The 19,929-nt window shown below is 38.7% G+C and overlaps 2 protein-coding genes across 14 annotated transcripts; one reads left to right on the top strand and one right to left on the bottom strand.

The window, feature by feature from the left end:
* Positions 1-162: 162 nt before the first annotated feature.
* Positions 163-13,671, bottom strand: hnrnpk (heterogeneous nuclear ribonucleoprotein K). 13 transcript variants are annotated; one of them, XM_084087797.1, is made up of 18 exons: positions 13,583-13,644; positions 12,420-12,529; positions 10,625-10,722; positions 10,489-10,545; positions 9,816-9,859; positions 9,005-9,077; positions 5,569-5,682; positions 5,366-5,494; positions 4,970-5,286; positions 4,780-4,872; positions 4,401-4,454; positions 4,232-4,274; positions 3,572-3,584; positions 2,609-2,650; positions 2,119-2,154; positions 1,412-1,473; positions 1,170-1,339; positions 163-1,096 (listed from the first exon to the last, which is right to left on the bottom strand). In XM_084087797.1, the coding sequence occupies exons 2-18, from the start codon at positions 12,475-12,477 to the stop codon at positions 1,066-1,068; spliced, it is 1,434 nt and encodes a 477-aa protein (XP_083943923.1). In that variant the 5' UTR covers positions 12,478-12,529; positions 13,583-13,644; the 3' UTR covers positions 163-1,065. The 13 variants fall into 13 exon arrangements, with proteins under 13 accessions (XP_083943923.1, XP_083943928.1, XP_083943929.1 ...); XM_084087802.1 differs by having other exon boundaries at positions 13,587-13,638; XM_084087803.1 differs by lacking the exon at positions 3,572-3,584 and having other exon boundaries at positions 4,228-4,274; positions 13,583-13,671.
* Positions 13,672-13,778: 107 nt separating this feature from the next.
* Positions 13,779-18,949, top strand: rmi1 (RMI1, RecQ mediated genome instability 1, homolog). Its single transcript, XM_084086527.1, has 2 exons — positions 13,779-14,037; positions 17,065-18,949. Exon 2 carries the CDS (start codon positions 17,096-17,098, stop codon positions 18,713-18,715), a length of 1,620 nt encoding a protein of 539 aa, XP_083942653.1. The 5' UTR covers positions 13,779-14,037; positions 17,065-17,095; the 3' UTR covers positions 18,716-18,949.
* Positions 18,950-19,929: the final 980 nt, after the last annotated feature.

Below are 19,929 nucleotides of genomic sequence, written 5' to 3'. Positions count from 1 at the left end.
CTAGTAATCTTCTGATCATGATAGATTTCTGAAAATGCACACACACACACGTTGGCATTTGTTTATTTAATTTTTAAATGTTTGTCTAGGCATGATAATTTTAATTTTATAGAAGGGATTGGACATTAACTGTTTTGACACGGTTTAATAATCAAACCACACTGAAAAATGGCAATTCCTTTATTATTTCAGACAAATGACAAACTCTACAAATGTGCCTGGTTAAAGAACTTCAGAGAAAATTTGAGTAAAAAAATAAAGATAAGAAAAATAAAACAAAGAAAGGGAGAGTGAGAATTACCATCCTGCTTCGACACAAATATAGTCTAAAACTTCAAATCCACTTGTGTTTTCTTCTCTTATTAAAAAGAAAAACACATACGATGATTGCGAGCCTTCTTTTAGGATGGCAGACCTACAAAAAATTCCAGAGGTAGAGTACTTTTTTTTTCTTCTTTTTTTTAAACACTAGATTTTAAAAACCCAGCAACAGACAGGAGAAAAGACATACAAAAAAAAAGTACTGCAAGCCTTCAGTACCTGGTGAAAATATCTGTATTTCTCAGGAAAACATCACACGAATGAAACAGAGTGTAAAGGATATATTCATATGTCCATAGTAATCATTGGATATTTACATTTTATTTTCTATCAAATGCAGTTAGAACACTCAGAGGAGTAAAAAAAAAAAAAAAAAAACGGCGGTGGGTTTGCGGGGTGTGAATGCGTACATTCTGGATCAAGCTTTTGGAATAGTGGAACATTTTCCTTACCCATAAAACCTTCACTCCAAAAGGGAAAATACAACAACAATGTCCTGTTGATAAGCAGCTATCTGCTCATCCAAGATTTCTGAGAAGCGATAGTTGGCCCGTATAAAATTAATATAAAAACAACCAAAAGAAAGAACAATCCCACAAAATCCACAATCAAGGACAACCAGAGGGCTCGGGCTCGTATGACTCTATGAGGGATTCCTACAAAGGTGGCAGACGGGTGTGTCAGGCCATCACGCGGTGACGAGGACTTGAGCTGCAGTTGGATGGATATCCTGAGAAGGGCTGGTTAGTTCTGGCGTCCCAAGAGGTGTAGAGCGCTGAAGAACAGAGATCAGTCAGCAACATAACGCTTCAGTCCACTGTGATGTGATCACTCAATCTGTAACATACCTGTTCTGTAACAGGTACTGAGCGTTCTGGATCTGGTCTTGGGTTCCTGTGATGGTGATGATGCGGTCCTCTGAACCCTGCAGGGGCTCGTCGATTTTGATAGACGCTCCAGACTCGTGGCGAATCTGCTTGATCCTCTGACCCCCTTTACCGATGATCGATCCGGCCAGCTGAGAATCACAGCAGGAGTTAAATACACGTTTCATGTGCAAATCGTATCGTTTCAGGAGGGATTTACTCACATCTTTAGGAATAGTCACTTGTGTGGTGATCACAGGCCCTTCACTGTAACTACTCCTTCCACCTGAGCATCAGGAGAGAGTGAAATTTATCATAATGGGAGATTTATGAATGAGTGTATATGTATATAAGGCCTCAATAGCCTGGGACACACCAAGCCAATGGTCGGTCGAATTATTTTTCAGTGTTCAGCACCGTTGGCTCTAGTCGGACACCGCTGGTGGTTTTACGCCCAATTCTGCAAGTCAAATCAGCGGCAGAGCTTGTAGGTGAGCGATCACTCTGATTGGCTGTTCAGCTTAGCAAATTAGCAAACAAGAAAACAACAAAAATGGAACTGACAAAAGCAAACAAACAACGGAGTAAAGAGGGAACTCTCCAGACACTTGCCATTCTATCTTATTTGAACAGTGGATTACTTTAATAATAACAACATGTCTGTAGTGAGTGATACTGGTGTAAACTGGTAAATTGCTGCTTGTTTTGTATTTCCACAGTTCTGGCTCTTCCAGGTTCCCTTTTTCGAATACAGAGTCAGACTACTTCCAGTAGCTGGTATGAGAGAGTCGTGTGCTCTCACAGGGGCGTATTCTGTGCAGTGTTCAAGCGCAACTTTTTTGCCCCGACGCCAGTCGGCTTTCATCAGCGCTAGTTCTTTGCCATGGGTTTGGTGTGTCCCTATCTTATTATAACAGGGTGCCGTACTTACCAGACTGATAAGAGGAATCCCAAGATGAATTATTGTCTGGTTTGAGAAACAAAAAAAGAACAAGTAAATAATCTTCACTGCACAGCTGTGGTTCCCAGCCTTTCCCAACTCACGGCAGGAATTTTAACGGAAATGAAAAACTCTTGTGTTTTGAACAGTTAGTGGACTCTGACTAACTTAAACACCTCTGATTGGCCATTGCGTTCCAGAAATTAACATTGCTCAACACTGCAAAAATGTGCTGCACTGTATGTCGGGCTAAAGAGAAAAATATTTCAAACAGAGATCAGGCTTGACTTGAAGCCTATTCCGATAAAATAATGTGTAAAGTAAAACTAAAATAAGCTAAATAATGTAAATCTTAATTTCTGCTTGTTCTCCGCTCCCACACGCGTGAAGACTAGCGCTAGGTAGTCGCTACTGTATTTTCTTCGTTCAGCTACATTTTTTGTATTTTTGATGTCAGGCGTTGCTGCAGATTTATCCTTACTTGTAGACGGAGAAACTTCTGCGTTTGTCCTTTTCAGCGACCCTGTTGATAACCATTTATCCATGTTTAAAACTGTAGTAGCCTACAGTAACTATATGCAGCAAAATTATGGTAGATAAGCTGGTGGTTTATTCTTAACAACCAAACAGTGAGCTTAAATATTGAACACAGTGAAAGTTTAATGTTTGTTTTTGTTATTTCATTTTATATCGAATCATTATATTTAATTAGACATTTTTACATACATAAAAAAAATATTTTTATTAATAGTAAATGGCAGCCCCACTGCATCATCAAAAACCACCCCTGTACAGTAAGATATGTAAATTGGGCCACTCTTTTGATAGTCTTGAATGTCAAAGTGTCCGGTTTACTTGAATTAACTCTACGGAGACCCTAAAAGGACATGGTGACGATGGTTGAAAAAAAATAAAAATAATGCTTTTGCATCCACTAAAAAAAAAACATTTTCCTATCCCCAAGGAACTTGCGTTCACTCGCAAAACTTTTGTGATGGAAATATGTCGTGGGAGAAAAAAAACATATTTCAGTGAATGCAGAGTTTCTAAGGGGAATGCAAGTTTCTCGAACGGAAAAACTAGCATCATACTTTAGTAAGAGAATGCTTTTTTTTTTTGGTGAGAGAAAGGAAAAGCATTGAAATATAATTTCCCCTTCCATCTAATTTTTTCCCCCATCAAGTCTCCTTATTTTTTAATAACTATTTTAGATAAACCCACCCCTAAACAGCATGCAACATAAAATTGTGGTTAGTTGCTTCACACAGTCAGATATCTGTCTAAGTGTGCAGTACTCAGCCAGAATAAGTTAGTCAGATAGTTTATAAAACGTTTCAAAGACTTTGGTGAGACTGAAAGGTGACAAAGGGTGAACAATGTTCCTCAAGAAAAAAATATATATTTCAAATGCAAAGAAATAAAACATATTTAAAGAAAAACTTACCATATCCATCATTCTGTAAAGCAAGAGAGAACAGAACAGAAGGGTGAGAATCAAAAACCTCAAACACAAATGACTTAATTAACTAGTTAAAAAAACACTATTTCCAAGGCACCTAGCTACTCAAACATCATCTGTCACCAGGTAACAGCTGCTATAAGATGCTATTGTTAAGGAAAATCAGTCAGCATGAAACAGAAATGTGTGATGTACATCAGATATGTTTATGTATTTTGGCTTCTCAAAAGACAAAAAAAGTGTAGGGCAGTATTTGATTTTGTCAATCTGGAATTTATTGGAACTAATTGCAGCAAATGTTTTATGCAAGTCTGACCGAAAAATTCTTGCTGGAGAATTGAAACTCATCTGTCCATTTGACAACCTTATTGAAAAGATGTGGAGCAAGCAGGTGGGCATGTTCATGTTTTTGATTAAGTATTACAAGGGCAATTTTTTTTATTTATTAAAATGATGTGCACAGATTTTAATTTACTTTTTGTAATAATAATATAATACATTTTTTAAAGGGGAGGGGGTGGGGGGGTGAGAATTGGCCAAATCTCATTGTGACTAATTAGCATGGCCTGTGGTTTTTAAAATGTAGATCGAGTCATTTCTTGAAACTGAACTAAATAATAAATTGCAAAGAGACTGAATACTGACCATGCCGCCTCCATAACGATCATTGCGTCCTCGTCTTTCTCCACTGGAGAAAAAAAAAGAAAATCGACAAATATGGCATACAATGATTAACTGCTACACAACACAAGACAGCATTATAGCTGATAACGAGGGAAATCTTGAACAGCACTGATCCAACTGAAGAACTTACTGCCGTCTTTCTTCCATGTGGCCACGCTGGGAACTGTAGGAGTACTGGTCATCGCTGTAAAGTTAGAAACACAGCATTCAAACATAATCCAGCAAGAAGATAAATCAATACTTAACGATAAACCAAAATTAAAACTCTAGGCAAAAACCAAACAAACATTCTAACGTTTTTTTTAGACCCTATTTATGTTAAGGCTGGAATACACTACACAACTATAAATGTACAGTTATTGAAAAACTGGACATCACACAAAACAACTGAGGATTACAAACTAACAGACTTTCACGTTAAAGTTGTTCCGAACATAACACGATGTTCTATAATCGGCTCAAAATATCAAAGATGTGTGATATCCTATGACACTCTGTGCCCATCATACACTACGCGTTTTTCTGTGAAGTCTGTCATCGCCGACTGCCCAAAATCTGCAGACTGGCTCTGACTTTCAGCAACTAGCGTTGACTTGTCCAGACTGCAAATAAGGGGAAAATCAAGGCAAAAGGCATGTAGTGTATTCCAGTCTTTACATTTCAACGGAATAAACATATAGATAGATTGAAGTGACTCACCCTCTCCTGTGGTGTGGGGGTCCCATGGGCATGTTTCGTGGGGGACGACCCCCTCCTCTTCCCCCTCTTTGGGGTGGAGGGGGGCCCCTGCGTGGGCTCATGTCATCATAGTCTCTCCTGTTCTGCATGTGGTGGCCACCACGACCTCCACTGGGGGGCATTCGATCAAAGCCTCCTCCGCTGCCACGCCCCCGAGAAGAGAAGCCTCCCATTGGCCGACGGCCCCGCTCTTCATACATCGTACTGAAGCCACCATAGTCGTAGGTCTCATCGTAAAAGTTGGGGTCATACTGCTGAGCTCTACCTTTAATGGGAGCCTGGAGAGAGCGAGGTAATGAGAAACATGTCTAACAACACCGTGACAAACAGCACTGTCAAATGATGTGTCAATCTGACCTCCACAATGAGCTCTAGCATGGTCTTAATGCACTGCACCACCCGCTCTGCTTTGCCTCCCACTAGCACCACACGGTCAGTGGACTGAGGACAGCACTCCTGAAAAAGCTTGATGGTGGTCTGGGTGCTCTAGAACAGAAGTTTTTTGATCAGCGCTTTAAAATTCATATTTTATAGTTAAAATTCTCATCTTAGTGTCTTACTTCACGAAGTTCCTTGATCTTGGCACCCTTCACGCCGATGATGCTTCCAGCTAGACTCTGATGGATGAGCAGCCTCAGCTCACAGTCAAAGTCCACCCCCTTATGATGTTGATACTGCTCCAACCAATCAGAGAATCAGAGGTGCCATTTAAGTATACAGTAACAGTATATCAGTGAATTAGGGCTGGGTATTGACAAAAATTTCACAATTTGATTCGATTTCAATTCACAAGCTTGCAATTCAATTCGATTCGATTCAATATTGATTATTTTGGATATCAGGTTCAATACATGGCAAATTTTCTCAAGGAAAACAAATCTCTTAACTAATGCTGTAAACTATGGGAGTCAGTTGTAGCCTATAGGCTTCATTAGCCGACTATAATATTGAAGGTAAAAATTAACTGATTTGTATACAAACACTTCAAATTACACATTTATTTTATAATAATAAAGTTATATGAAAAATAAACATTTAAATGGTGGCTGTCATAAAAACTTGCCAGATTTATTCAAACATGCATTAAATATTGTAGAACATAAAAAATTATAATGAATATGTAATATGGTGCATATTTAGCAAAATGCTCCTCTCTAGAGTAAATTTTTCTAATTGACTAATGAGTTTATGGTCCCTGGATATGTTTTTTTCTGAGGTAAATGTGACGTTACATGACATTGTTCACAAGCTGTTTTACTGACGTCTTTCCACGGTTGAAACACTGATTAAGCGATTACATGTGACATGATACGGGTTTCGATAAGTTGAACTATCTTAAAACACACTTTCAGATCCTCATTCATGTTTATTAAGGCGGAAGAGAAGATCATGTGCTGCTGCTTCTCTTGAGCTGAGCTGTGCCAGAGCGATCTCACGCCACAGCGCAAGAACTGTATTTATGTTTTTGAATTTCGTAAGAAAATGGACATAATTTGAAATCTTAGACTTTGTTTCATATCAATAGTAACAAAGATTATTGCGATTTATTGGATGGGATGCGCGCTACAATGTTCCGTTCATTCATCAACTGGAAACAGGATGACTAATCGATTCTTGGGATTTAAGAATCGATATCGGTTCGTAAAAATGAGAATCGATTAAAATCGAGAAATCTATATTTTCTTACCCAGCCCTAAATGTGAATGTGCAACTTCTCATCCAGTGGTGGCTGATATAAATGACAATATTTTTTAATATACTTTGGTAAAAAAAAAAAAAAAAGAAAGGAAAAAAGTATATATGGGTGTAAATCTGACAGTTCATCAAGATATGATATTATATTGATTCTCATAGCCAGCAGTACGATATTTGCTGATACCTCAAATTCTGTGAAACGATTACGATTCGGGGGTATATCGATTGATATATCTATATTATGATATTACATGCCTATTTTATAGTGGTGCACGATATATCGGCCACCGATATATTATCGGCCGATATGGTCATTTTTTTTACACATCAGTATCGTTCCGATGTCAAAATATGGCCGATGTGAACAGGCCGATATTGGACATGTGAAGTTGAAGATGAAGTTGACGACTCGCGATCTTAGCAGTAGTGAACGCGCCTGAGAGAAATACACATTTCATACAGATGACATAAGCAGAGAACAGTCTGTTTTCTTTCGTTTTGAATTGTTCTGTTTAAAAATAGACATTTAATGCTTTCTATATGTGTCTCAGGTCTGTGAGGCAGGTAGGTTTCGGTTCATTTATGAGACGCACTCCAGGTTCACGCGTTCAAATATTTTCTACTATATTTACTTCTTATTAAATCCAGGCAATTGGTTGATGAAACATTGACCAAAATTAAGATATAATTAATACAAAACGAAATTAAATTTAAAGACAGGCTTTGTGCTGTCTGTTTGAGGTCTCTGTGAAAGTTTTAAAGCAGTCTTTTAGTGCCGCTTTCAGAGCGCTCACGTCCGTAACGGAGAACTGTCCTGTCCGTAACATTGTTAATTCAGTCCAGTGCGACTTATGTTTTTTTCCTCTTCATGACACATTTTTGACTGATCGTTTTTTTGACTCGTAGATATTTGAATATATTGCTTGATATTTGATACCCGTTCGAATTTGATTTTTCTCAAAAGTGACAGCACGTGTGATTTGTGAATTACTGATAAGCGCGAGTGGATAAACAGGCGTTTATTTATTCATTCTCAGTGTTGAGAAACGTAGCCTTCATGTGTTACGTTATTGTGTTAATAATAACTAAAATAGCCTACCTAATTATGTTACATTTATTTTGTATGAAAACTAGCAACTTACTAACATCATTACTTATGGATTAAAAAGTAGGCTACCGTTGTATCAGTGCTGCGCGAGCTCTCTCTCACACAAACACGGACGCACGCACACAGAGAGAGAAGGTAATTGTAAAATGAAATATTGACGGGCTAAGTTTAAATTTTGTTCTTGCTTGTTTTTTTTCTGTCAAAATGTCAGAAAGCATTTTGTATTATCCATCCGTGTTTTTAAAATTCGTTAAATGACAGACGTTTTACTGTTAACACAGCCCATATGTCGAATTCGTCTTATAGCCTACTTGTTATTATTTTTTAGAATAAGTGATTCGTTATGCTATTATTGGACTCCTGTCTATTCATTGTCAACTGTTTTCTATATGTTTGTATTGGCTAACATTTATTCAGCTAATACGTGTCCTGTTCAAAATGTGCAAAGTTCAAACGCAAAGACAGAACGTCACAAGAAGCCCTTTTCCCTGTGGTATTTAGTATCATATTTGGATATTGGAATAATAAATTAAGTAGCCTCTCTTAATTGTACACAATGTTCCTGTTTTTTTTTTTGCTGTTTTCTAAGGGTTTCTTAATTTTAGACAAGTTGACCAGCACACATTATATGCAATGCAATATAATGCATGTGTGTGTGACATATTTTGCACACAGGTAAAGGTGCCCAATATCAGTAATTTCTAAAGTAAAAAAAAAAAAAAAGTGTTTTGGAAAATACCTCTTTATTTGATAATCATTAAAATTTGTTTTCTATACAGAGATATCGACATCGGTAAATATCGGTATCGGCCATAACAGCAATATTAATATCGGTTATCAGTATCGGCCACAATTTTCACATCGGTGCATCACTACTATTTTACACAACCAGTCGCATTTTTATTAACTTACAAATGCAACCAAAATATGTAACATGAACATTTATCTAAAAATTGCACATCCAATAATGGGAAGAAAATCAAGTCACACATGAGATCAGTAATGATGAAAGCTTATAACATGACAAGTCATTCAGGCTTCTGTGCTATTTTTTTTGTTTGTTTTTTGGCTGCTAGTACATCACAGTCTGGGGCACATGCAGGGCTCAAAAATAAATGTGTATAAATCACCCCTACGTTCATCTCATATGAATTGTGAACAGAAAAAGAAAAAAACCCGAAAAAAACACTCACCTCTTCTAGAGTAGGTATGATCTTCAGCAATATCTCAGCTACCGTGGGAATATCAGCACTGACGCTTAGGATTCTGTTAATGTAATGAATTGCATTCCACGAGAAGAGAGAAGAGAGCGTATATTAGAGACACAAACAGCCTGAAGAAAACGGTCAGTTCTTTTTTTAGCACATTTAAATGTGAGGGGGAACAGACCCCAAAGAGAGTCATGCACTCCTTTGTCAAAGGGGAGTGGAGAACACAGGAAAACAAAGAAAAACAAACTGAAGCTTCTTCCCATTGCTGAAACGTGAAGATACAGGGAAGGTCAGATATGAAACGGATAGAGGGGTGAAAAAGTGCAGAGAGAATGAATGAAGCAGGTCCCAAATCCAGTAGAGAAGGGAGAGAGAGAAATAGCAGAGATAGATAAGGGGAGGGGGGGGGGAGGGTTGGTCAAAGTCAAATGCCACAGTAAAACAATGCAACAGACAAAAGGGGGAAATATATTTTGCACTGCCCCTTCACCATAACTAACTAAATTCAGCCTTGTTTTAGCAAGAAACCTTTAAAGTGAAAATTGTGGAAGTAGGACATTTCCCAGTCGGAGAGGGAAACAGGGTGGGAAAGGGCTTCCTTACATGACAGAAAAGGCATTTGAACATAGCACAACAGCATTTTAAATTCATATTGATCGTCATGGCAGCATCATACTCATGTTTCATGGCAGAAAGGGAGCAGTTTGTACATTAAGGATGTTAAAACAGTTCTGATATTGGCAGTAACAGAGCTGATATGACTTGGAGGTTGGAGTATCTGAGTGGCACGTACCGCTCGGGCCCACTGCTGTCTGGGACTGACACAGTGGCATTGTACTGCAGGGGGCGGGGCCAAGTACCCAGAGCAATCAAGCACACGGATGTCAATCAAGTAAGCCGCCCAATAGGAAGGGCGCGATTATGGGTGTGGCCAACCAGGGAGTCAGGAGGTCAGGCGGCAACGCAGGTGGGCGGTACGAGTCGATCCGGAATATGGGAATTGGCCAAAAATGAACAGAAAAATAAAAACAAAAAACAAGGAAAAGGGGAGAGGGAGTGGAAGAGGAATACATTTTTTAATTGGAAACACTTTCAGTGTGACTTTTCAATTCTCATAATGTTGGAGGAGAATGGAGAACAGGAGAGGAACAGATTATGAGAATATGTACTAGGCCAAATACTATTTTAGCCAGTTTCAAAGATTCATATACTCTTCAATTAACTAAAGAGTACAGTAGAATGTGGGGTGTTTATAACACAGCACTGTTTTTGTAACACAAACTGCCTTGGTTCCACAAAATCTATCTTTTTTTCTTGGATGATGAGTTTAAAGTGTTCTGTTGCTTTTTATACATACTAGCATTAGCATATTATAACCCAGTTCTACATACATCTGAGCTCCATCTACCACAGTTTGTGTGTGTGGAAAGAGTGAGAATGTGCAAACTAAACAAACGAGTACTCACATCGGTGCGCAGAGCTTTAATATTCTTCCCACCCTTTCCGATCACCGCTCCGGCATTCTGCAGAGAAGATCCAATCAGCATTGAGGTACAAGAGGAGAAACGAAACTCAGAAGTGACAGGAAACTCAGGGACTTACTTTGCTCTGCAGCAGAATTCTGAGCTCCACCATGTCGTCAGAGTTTCGTGATCGCTTATGGGGCATGTCCTCCTCGGTATCCTCAGCAGAACGCTTCCCTGAAAAGGCATTCGCAACACGTACATTTATCACATAAAAGTTGCAATGAACAGGAACTAGCGACAGATCTTTTCTTCTGTATTGTGACATATATTAGAGCAGTTTTTCCCAACCCTGTTCCTGGAGGCACATCAACACTGCACATTTTGGATGTCTCTCTTATCTGACCCATATATTTCTGGGTCCATCCATCACTGTTTTTCTTGTTAGTAGAGTTTGTTCGAGGAGTAAATAAATAGGCTATAAACTGTGTACACATTCTGTTTTTGTTAAATGGCGGGCACTGGTGTTGCGCAAGCGTTCGGCCCATCGGCGTACACTTACATCACTGGTAGTTCTTATTGTGCTGGGTTAGACCATACTCTGAAGTAGGAGCTAATTGAGTTCCCCAAAAGGAGTTCCTACAACTAAAATCGTTCCCAGTTCCTGCGGTACGAACACGCCAAAAAGGGAGTACTTCCGCCATTAGTTCTAGGAACATTGAAAAGGTTCCTCCGGTGCGAAAGCCCCTAATAGTGCAGGCCAGAGGTCTTCAACCCTGCTCCTGGAGGACCACTGCCCTGCAAAGTTTATATTCAACCTGCTTCAGCTTGTGATTTTCAAGCAACCCTGAAGACCTTGATTAGCTGGTTGAGCCTAGTTCAGGTGTTTGATTAGGGTTGGAGTGAAACTCTACAGGACAGTGGGCCTCCAGGAGCAGGGTTAAAGACCTATGGTAAAGGCAGATGAACGCGAATTTGCAGGTTTAAGTGGACTAAACGACTGGAGAATTCTTTTAGTATAATTGTAAAAATGTCCCACTTAAGATCGTGTCTTTTTCCGGTGAAATTTTTACTGATTTTTATAAAGGAAACAAAGATATATGTTATGCTGTCAGCAATATTTCAAGATGGACACTTAAGGCCCATTCACACCTAGAATGATAACTATAAAGATAACTATGTTAGCGTCCACACCAGTGGACAATATCATTCTGTTTATTCTAAGCACGTGTTCGTCTGTCAATTTAAATGCTCAAGCATTAATAAATGGCTGATTTTTAAAAAAAATGCTTTGTCTAAAGGTCAAATAACCTACTCCATTACAGAAATTTGATTTTTCTGACTATTACCGTATCAGAAACAATTACCATCCGAATAGGGCTTTAGGCATTGATTCATTCATTCAATATATATATATATATATATATATATATATATATATATATATATATATATATATATATATATAGACTGTATATAAATAGACTTAAATAAGACTGTAGCAATACACTTTTTTCAGAATCTTTAGTAAATTACATGTTATTTTGTTATATTTCTATTCAGAATCCCTATTAAAAAAAAAAAAAAAGTGATCCTCAATTTATCCAGAAACGTGCAGCTCCAGAGTGAGAATACAAACACAATGATCAGTGGTGGAATCGGTTGCGATGCAATGGGCACCAGGTAAAATCTTGCCTTGGGCAGCAAATTGGTCAGGGACGCCCTGTGTCTGACTTTAAAAGGTTAAACCAGATACTGCACAAGAAAAAGCAGGATTTTATCTGTTGGGAAGTGGATGGTGAAAATCGGATGAAGACTAACATTTTTTTTTTCTTTGAATAAAAAGAGTGCACAATAACAACATTCAAAATATTGGCTCCATTTTAATTTTACGCTGCTTTAAAAAAAATATATAATAAATTGCTGGATCTTACCGTTACTCTCATTGTTGCTGTAAGTGTCCTCTTCCTGCGGGTCGTTTTCTGGCTCCATTATCTATCTACAACAAGTGGAGATGAACAGCTCTCTCTTTTCTAACAGATGCCTAAGGGAAAATACAAATAGTACATGAAAGAAAATGTCATATGATCTAATAGGATGCTAGTCCCAGCTCTAAAACTCTAAACAATTTTTTATAACCATTCTATGAATCTCATCAGAATGAACATTTCTCTTTGTCAATGGAGCATGGTTAACGAAAAACAAACCAAAACTTGGTTATTTTAAGTGAAATTATTTTAAAAAAAAGTGTGTGTGTGTGTATATATATATATATATATATATATATATATATATATATATATATATGTGTGTGTGTGTGTGTGTGTGTGTGTGTGTGTGTTAGTGTTAAATTGAAAGGAGAACTGAAACTAAATGTTCTAGCAGCTATTATCCAGTTTTGGAAAAAACTGAAAAATGATGTACTGCAATATACCTAAAATTAGCAAGAAAATATTAAGAACATTAAAAACAAACCTAACTAGGTTGTGTCTCAAAAAGTATTAGGCTGCCTACCTAGACAGCATTGTGCGCAACACAAGGGCTTATGAACGGCAGAACGCGCCTGTGTTGCTAACGAACTATTCGCCAAATGATTCCTAACGATGTTGTCTAGACATGCAACTTACAGTGCTTTGAAACACAGGATTACTGTTAAAAGAATTGATTAGCCGCCATCTTCTTGTACGGAATCAGCTGCCTGCCTGGCTAATTAACAATAGATAGTTTCAGGGAGCTAACGAGCTAGCTAACTACCATCAAGTATTATTTCACTAGCAGTACTCGTAGATACTACGTATCCTGCTGAAAAAAAGAATAAAATAAATAAATACAACGCCAACACTTTCTTCAACGCATGCCAAACTGTGGAAATTGCAGTACAGGAAATAGCTTATTAGGACTGCTAGCTTCCTTTAGCTAACACAGAAGAGGCTAGTTACTTAGCAAGAAAGAAATAATGCAAACTGCGACAATAACCCGTGTGCACGAAAACGTACATCGATAATTTAGAACTGTGAACCTGTTTAACACTACTATATATTGGTTTACTGTGTAAAACCGATATTAAAATTATTTTTGTATCAGGAAATGTACCTACCGACCTGTTCCTGTCTTACTCCCCCTTCGTAAAAACAATGACGCACTAAATCTATCTTTCTACGGCGATGTAGTTGGACCAATGAAAGCACCTCCCTCCACAAAAGAACCGCGCTCTGATTGGTCCAAACACCAGCATAACCGAAACTCCAGCAGCGTCACGGACAATCATTGGTCAACTGAAACGCCAATCATCTATGACCGCGCTTTCATGATTAGCACGACTAGTTAGTCGTAGAAAGTACAGTTGTGTTTTGAAATGAGATAAGTCTAATTGTGATATTTCTTAGTACTTTATGAAATGTCAAAACGTAACTTAGTCGCTGTAAGGGAGTCACAAGAAGATCCGTAGTATAGGTAAAGACGTTATAGGTTATGATCGCAACACATTTATCAGAGCAAAGTGTCTCTCAAAGTAGACACCATGCAGCCTGCACAGGAATTACTCATTTTCTGGTAAGGTATCTACTTTAACTAAACATAAAAATGTTGTACATAGTATAGTGTAGTGTTATACAGTTTAGTAAGTTGCAAATTATGTGGTTTTTATTTCGAAAAAGTATTTAAAAATAATAATAATTCACCACACACTCTGATCAAAGCTGAATTTTCAGCATCATTACTAAATTTTTCGCTGTCGCATGGTCCTTCAGAAATCATTCTAATATGATGCTTTATTATTAACTAGTGCAAAATCAGTTTTTGAGTGTGTTTTTAGTAATTGTTGGTTTGGTGTGTTTGAGTGCTCATTGTTACAATTACACAGCAAAAGTTCAGTGACATTTTTATTTGTGCATGGTAGAAAGCAAATACTGATACTGACATAATGACATACAATAAATGTGGAACATTAAACTACACGATTCAGGGAGTAGGCTACACAGTGAACTCCAAGCTAACAATGTCAAACTTGGCACTGCACTTCAGGGGCGTAGTTTGTGGGGGGGTTAGGGGGGAGATAACCCCCCCAATATTTAAATCTATGCATTACAACCCCCCCAATATTTATACCATGATCACATGAAAAATATGCAGAATAATTTTTCAACCCCCCCAATGTTCAAACCAAATCTACGGCCTTGCTGCACTTACTCATGCCCGTAGCAAGACACCTGTCAAGTTTGAAATCCATAGGAATAACGGTTCGAGAGATATGCGAATAACACACACACACACACACAGACAGACAGACAGAAAGACGTTCCCGTAATTTATAGATAGATATAATATACAGAAGTAAACAGCGTAGGTGACTTACAGATTCAGTTAACATCCACAAATTAATAAGCGTGACGATTCAGGGAGCAGGCTACACAGTGAACTCCGAAAAAATGCTACACTTGAGCAAACAGTTTGTGAATAGGTTACTACCATAGACTGTAAAAAAAATATGGATGTAGTGTCCGTGACGTCACCCGTAGGTTTTTGAAGACCGTTTTTGAAGCCTAAAGTGGGCGTGGCCGACCGTCGCCATCTTGGCAGCGCGTCACTCACGAATGTATTTATTTTTACAGTCAGACAATGAGCTGAGGTAACGTGACCGCTAACAGACAGCAGACAAACTGCAAATGATGACTAATGACCATAGCAGCGGGTATCACACTGTCACTCAAAAGGGGACACCCTTAATTATGCTGAAATTTAAGGCTTAATTTAATGTAAACGGATGAGTTATAAAAAAAATTCACCCTCCTCACAGTTGTCATGAAGGGCAAAATTAGCTGTATAGACCAAAGCCACTTTTTGCACCAGGCTGTAAACATGTTTTTTCTGCTGTAAAGTTGAGCATTTTAACATGGGGGAGATACAGATTTGACTCACTTCTGCACCCAGCCTCAAGCGGACAGTTGATGAATTGCCGTTTAATTCACTTCCGTGTTGGTTTCAAGAGAGAGACAGGGAGGTTGCCGCTTGGTTACTACAAATGATGGCCATGAATAAAATATAATATTCAGAAGTTAACAGTGTAGCTGACAGAGTGTTTATGTCAGAATGTTTATTTTTAAACCACAGCCTTCTAAGTGCTTCTTTTACCGATATATTTAAAGGAGCATTGCGTAGGTTCTGAAATTTCTAACCGTTACTGACACCAGTGGCCGTTAGAAGAACGTTTTTTTGTTGTTGTTTTTTTATAACTTACGAAGAGTGTCCGTGGGTGTCTGAATTGTGCTGGAGGCTGGTCACTTCTTTCCATCCGCAGAGTCCATTTGAAAACACTACAGATTGCTGCTGCTTACTAATAATGGCTGCCGTGCCGTACGGATGTAAGCCCAAGTAGATGAGAACGCGCATGACGTCACATTTTGTGAATTTTCGTGCCGATTCGGGCCCGACTCCTTCACAAACAATTGAGCCTACAGGCTGATAGAGGCAACCGTGGTGGACAGTCAAGGTGGACAGTCTTTCTTTTTATTACATCATGGTTGGCTCATACATGTACAAATGAAAACTCTATCTTAAAGATTTTTTAAAGTAAAAACCTACACATAGCCCCTTTAACGATATTAGCATTTATTAGATCTAATTAGATATTAGATTAGCATTTCTAATCCAAACAACGTCAAACTTGGCACTGCACTTACTCGTGCCCGTAGCAAGACACCTGTCAAGTTTGAAATCCATCGGACTAACGGTTCGAGAGATATGCGAATAACAGACACACACACAGACAGACACACTGACAGACAGACAGAAGTTTCTGTAATTTAGATGTTGGAAGCAGTTGTGCTGCTTTTTTTACCTGTGATACTTTTTTCAGGATTCTTTGATGAATAAAAAGGTTTTTAAAAAATCAGCATTTATTTCAAATAGAAATCTTTTGTAACAACATACAAAAGGTTCAAAAGTTTGGGGTCACTATTTTTCTTTCTTTTTTCTTTTTTTTAAAAAAGAAATTAATACTTTTATACAGCAAGGATGTGTTAAATTGATTTTTGATTGATTAAAAAAAAGTGATAGTAAATATTTATATTGTTAGAAAAGATTTCTATTTTGAATCAGTGCTGTTCTTTTTAACTTTTTCGATCATCAATGAATCCAAAACTGTTTCCAAGATTGGTAATAAATCAGCATATTAGAATGATTTATGAAGGATCAAGTGAGACTGAAGACTGGAGTAATGATGCTGAAAATTTAGCGCTGCATCACAGAAATAAATTTTATTTTAAAGTATACTCAAATAGAAAACCATTCATTTACATTGTAATAATATTTCACAATATTACTGTTTTTTATATTATTAAATAAATGCAGGCTTTGAGCATAAGAGACTTCTTTTAAAATGTTTTCAAACCTTTGGAACTATACATCATTATTTTAATGTTTTTTGTTTTTTTTTAATCATACAATGACATTTTTAAGATGAAATGTATTATCTAATCATAATTGGATGTGGAAGCCTTAGAATTCAAATGTTTTAATAAATGCGTTAAGTTAAAAAGTCTAAATCTTTACTACACATTTGCCTCTTTCCATGTTTAAAAGGTAAAGCTCTAGTGTTTGGGACAGTGAGAGGATGTCAGTGGGTGAAGTCCAGGTTACCCAGGCATGGCTGCGCTCCGAATGCCACGTCCAAGTCCCTCATGCCTGGCTGGACGCTTGTGTGAACTGGATAAAGGAGGAGGCGGATAGAGAATCCGTGCCTCAGTCGCAGCTGAATCAGCGTGTCTTGGAGCAATGGCTGCTGACTGACCTGCGGGATCTGGCCCACCCGGTTCTTCCCGAAAGGATTTCGGAGGTGCTGAAGACAGAACTGGACGGCTGTTACTGTGTTCAGATGGACTCTCTACTAGACATCAGCCAGCCCGCCTACACTCAACTACAGCGTATTCGGGGCACCGACCGCTCCAACGATCAAGTCTCGGCTGTTACGCAGGAAACGCAGAGGCCGTGGGAGGCCAAGCCCACGCGTGTGTTGATGTTGCAGCTCACGGATGGAGTGCAAAGTCTGGAGGGTATGGAATACCGGCCCATCCCGGCTCTGAGTACAAACCTGGCTCCCGGCACGAAGCTACAGCTAGTCGGGCCGATCGTCGTACGTCTAGGGGTGTTGCTCTTGAAAGCTGAGAATGTGAAGGTGTTGGGTGGGGAGGTGGAACAGCTTTTGGAGATGTACTCTCAAGGCAGAGTGCTTTGTGGGACACTTGGTTTGCCTGAGGAGAACCATCCACGAGGCGAGGAACCAGATGACCAGGAGCTTCTGGCCGTGGTAGATCATCAGGTAGCTGACAGTGGTTATGACAGCGTGACTTCAGAGGCTTCGTTCAGACAGTCTCACCCTCACTCGCAATCCCGTCCGCAAGCGACGCCCATATCCAGGGAAGACAACTGGGATAACATGGATGAAATCCCAGATGATGACTTCAGAAGTATTCCAGACAATTTTGACGATGTTCCGCAAAACGCCGCTGATGATATGATGGACTACATTCCTGAGGACTTTGATGACATCCCGTTAGAGGAGCTGGACAGTGTGATGAGCCCGATAGATTCGCAAGTCTTGCCAAGTACTCGGGAACACTCTGAGATCAAGCAACCTGACTCAAAGATACCAACCCATCCCAAAACGGAAGAACTTAACCCTCTGAGTTTTCGCTCCAGAACTCCTCACCAAAGCAGACCCTTACCCTTACATCCAGAAGCTCTGGATACATTTGGTGCAAGTTCCTCTACAAACACAGGTGGATCTTCTGGTTGCGAACGAGACGCTCCAGGTCCCGTGTACCTCTGCACACTACAGGCATGCAGTTGGCCGCCCGTCAGTGTTCAGGTTTTCCGACTACAAGCTTTCATTGTCACACTGGTGGGAAATTTGCGCGTCAGTGGCGGTGCATGGAAACTGGGAGCCACCATATCAGATGGAAGCGGGTACTTGGACGTGGATCTGTCTGACGCCATGCTGACCGATCTCATTGGCTTCTCGGGAACAGAGTTCCGAAAACTTCGGAAAGACCCGGCGAGACGCAGCGAGGCCGACAGCGGGATCCTGCATTGTCAGAGAGAGCTGGTGGATATGTGCTGTATGATGAGTGTACAGGTGGATCCGACGGGAAGAGGAGTCGTGTTGAGTGCCAGTCCGATCTCGGACAGAGAATGCTCCGAACTACAGAAAAGAGTGAAAGAGAGGAGGAAGTAAGCGCTACTTATTCTCTTAACTTAACCTGACAGTGTTTGTACTGATTCAGTCTGTGGTTTCAACGAGATTTGAGTGGAATTAATTGGTTTGGTTCACTCAGTCTCAAGAAAATGGCTTAAAAATGTATTCTTTTTTCATAAATATTTATGTTTTGTTCGATTTTTGTGGGTTTTACATTTTAATGTCTTCTGTGATTTTATCAATTTAAAAAAAAAATAAAGCATTTCAACATCACTTTTTTTGTGTGTGCTTTTTTTTTGTGCTTTCTATTGTGTTCTGAGAGGTTTTAATGTGTTTCTTAGCATACTATTCCCCAATAAACCAGATGATTTGAGGTATCACTATATTAAGTAACAGGGTGCAGGTGTAACTCAGGAAATCTTTCCAACTTTTTAAATGAGATCCTTCCAGAAGAATTTTATGTAAATGTATAACGTCTTATGTCATTTTAATCTATTGTATTTTTCTATTTTATTTTGATTGGTTTTATTTTTGTATTTATACATGGTATTAAATGTTTCTACTACCTACCCGGAAATCTTTCCTTCTCATGCAATTCAGAACTTCACATAAGCATCTTCTCTTTGCAAGGAACATTTGAAGCATGTGGACCATATTCCTGCAAATCGTTAGCCTCATAGCATAATTGCCTAAGTCATTTTTTGTTTTTCCTTGTTTTCCAAAGACATTGAAATATGACTTAGGCAATTATGCAATGAGGCTAACGAAATGTGGGTAAGTTATGCTTTTTTTTTTTTTCTTGCATTATTCTTGTCTGCCCTGCAGGGGTAAAAAAAAAAAAAAAAAAAAAGCTAAAACCAGCCTAAGCTGTTTAGCTGGTCTTCCAGCCCGTTCATAACTGGTTTAGCAGGCTGGTTTCAAATCAAATCAAATCAAAATCTATTTATAAAGCACAATAAAAACAACAGTAGATGACCACTGCTGTATAATACCAAATTAAAATGAACATAAAAAGTAAATATGACCAATAAAGACTGCAATGCAATGAGAAAAAAGGAGTACATCAAAACACCAATACATGATGAGGCCTCAAAAACTACGATTCTGATGAAAGTTTAACTAATTTGAGGGAAACCGGAAGACTATTCCACAGTTTTGACCCAACAACAGAAAAAGCACGGTCGCCTCTCAAATTTAGATCTTGGGACCATCAACAGTCTTTGTTCAGAAGACCTCAGAGATCTAACAGATGA

Source organism: Abramis brama (genome assembly GCF_963993115.1).
Source record: "Abramis brama genome assembly, chromosome: 16".
Lineage (NCBI taxonomy): Eukaryota > Metazoa > Chordata > Actinopteri > Cypriniformes > Leuciscidae > Abramis > Abramis brama.
The sequence above is the reverse complement of the archived record's forward strand: the minus strand, read 5'-3'. Positions and strand labels throughout refer to the sequence as shown.

Bases quoted from the DNA above. Each gene is read 5' to 3' on its own strand.
- rmi1 (XM_084086527.1), top strand. From the start codon at position 17,096: ATGTCAGTGGGTGAAGTCCAGGTTACCCAGGCATGGCTGCGCTCCGAA.
- hnrnpk (XM_084087797.1), bottom strand. From the start codon at position 12,477: ATGGAGCCAGAAAACGACCCGCAGGAAGAGGACACTTACAGCAACAAT. The intron at 5,683-9,004 runs GTGAGTGTTTTT...TGGTTGGAGCAG, and splicing joins TCATACCTACTCTAGAAGAG to TATCAACATCATAAGGGGGT. The intron at 5,287-5,365 runs GTCAGATTGACA...CGCTCTCTCCAG, and splicing joins TGCTAGAGCTCATTGTGGAG to GCTCCCATTAAAGGTAGAGC.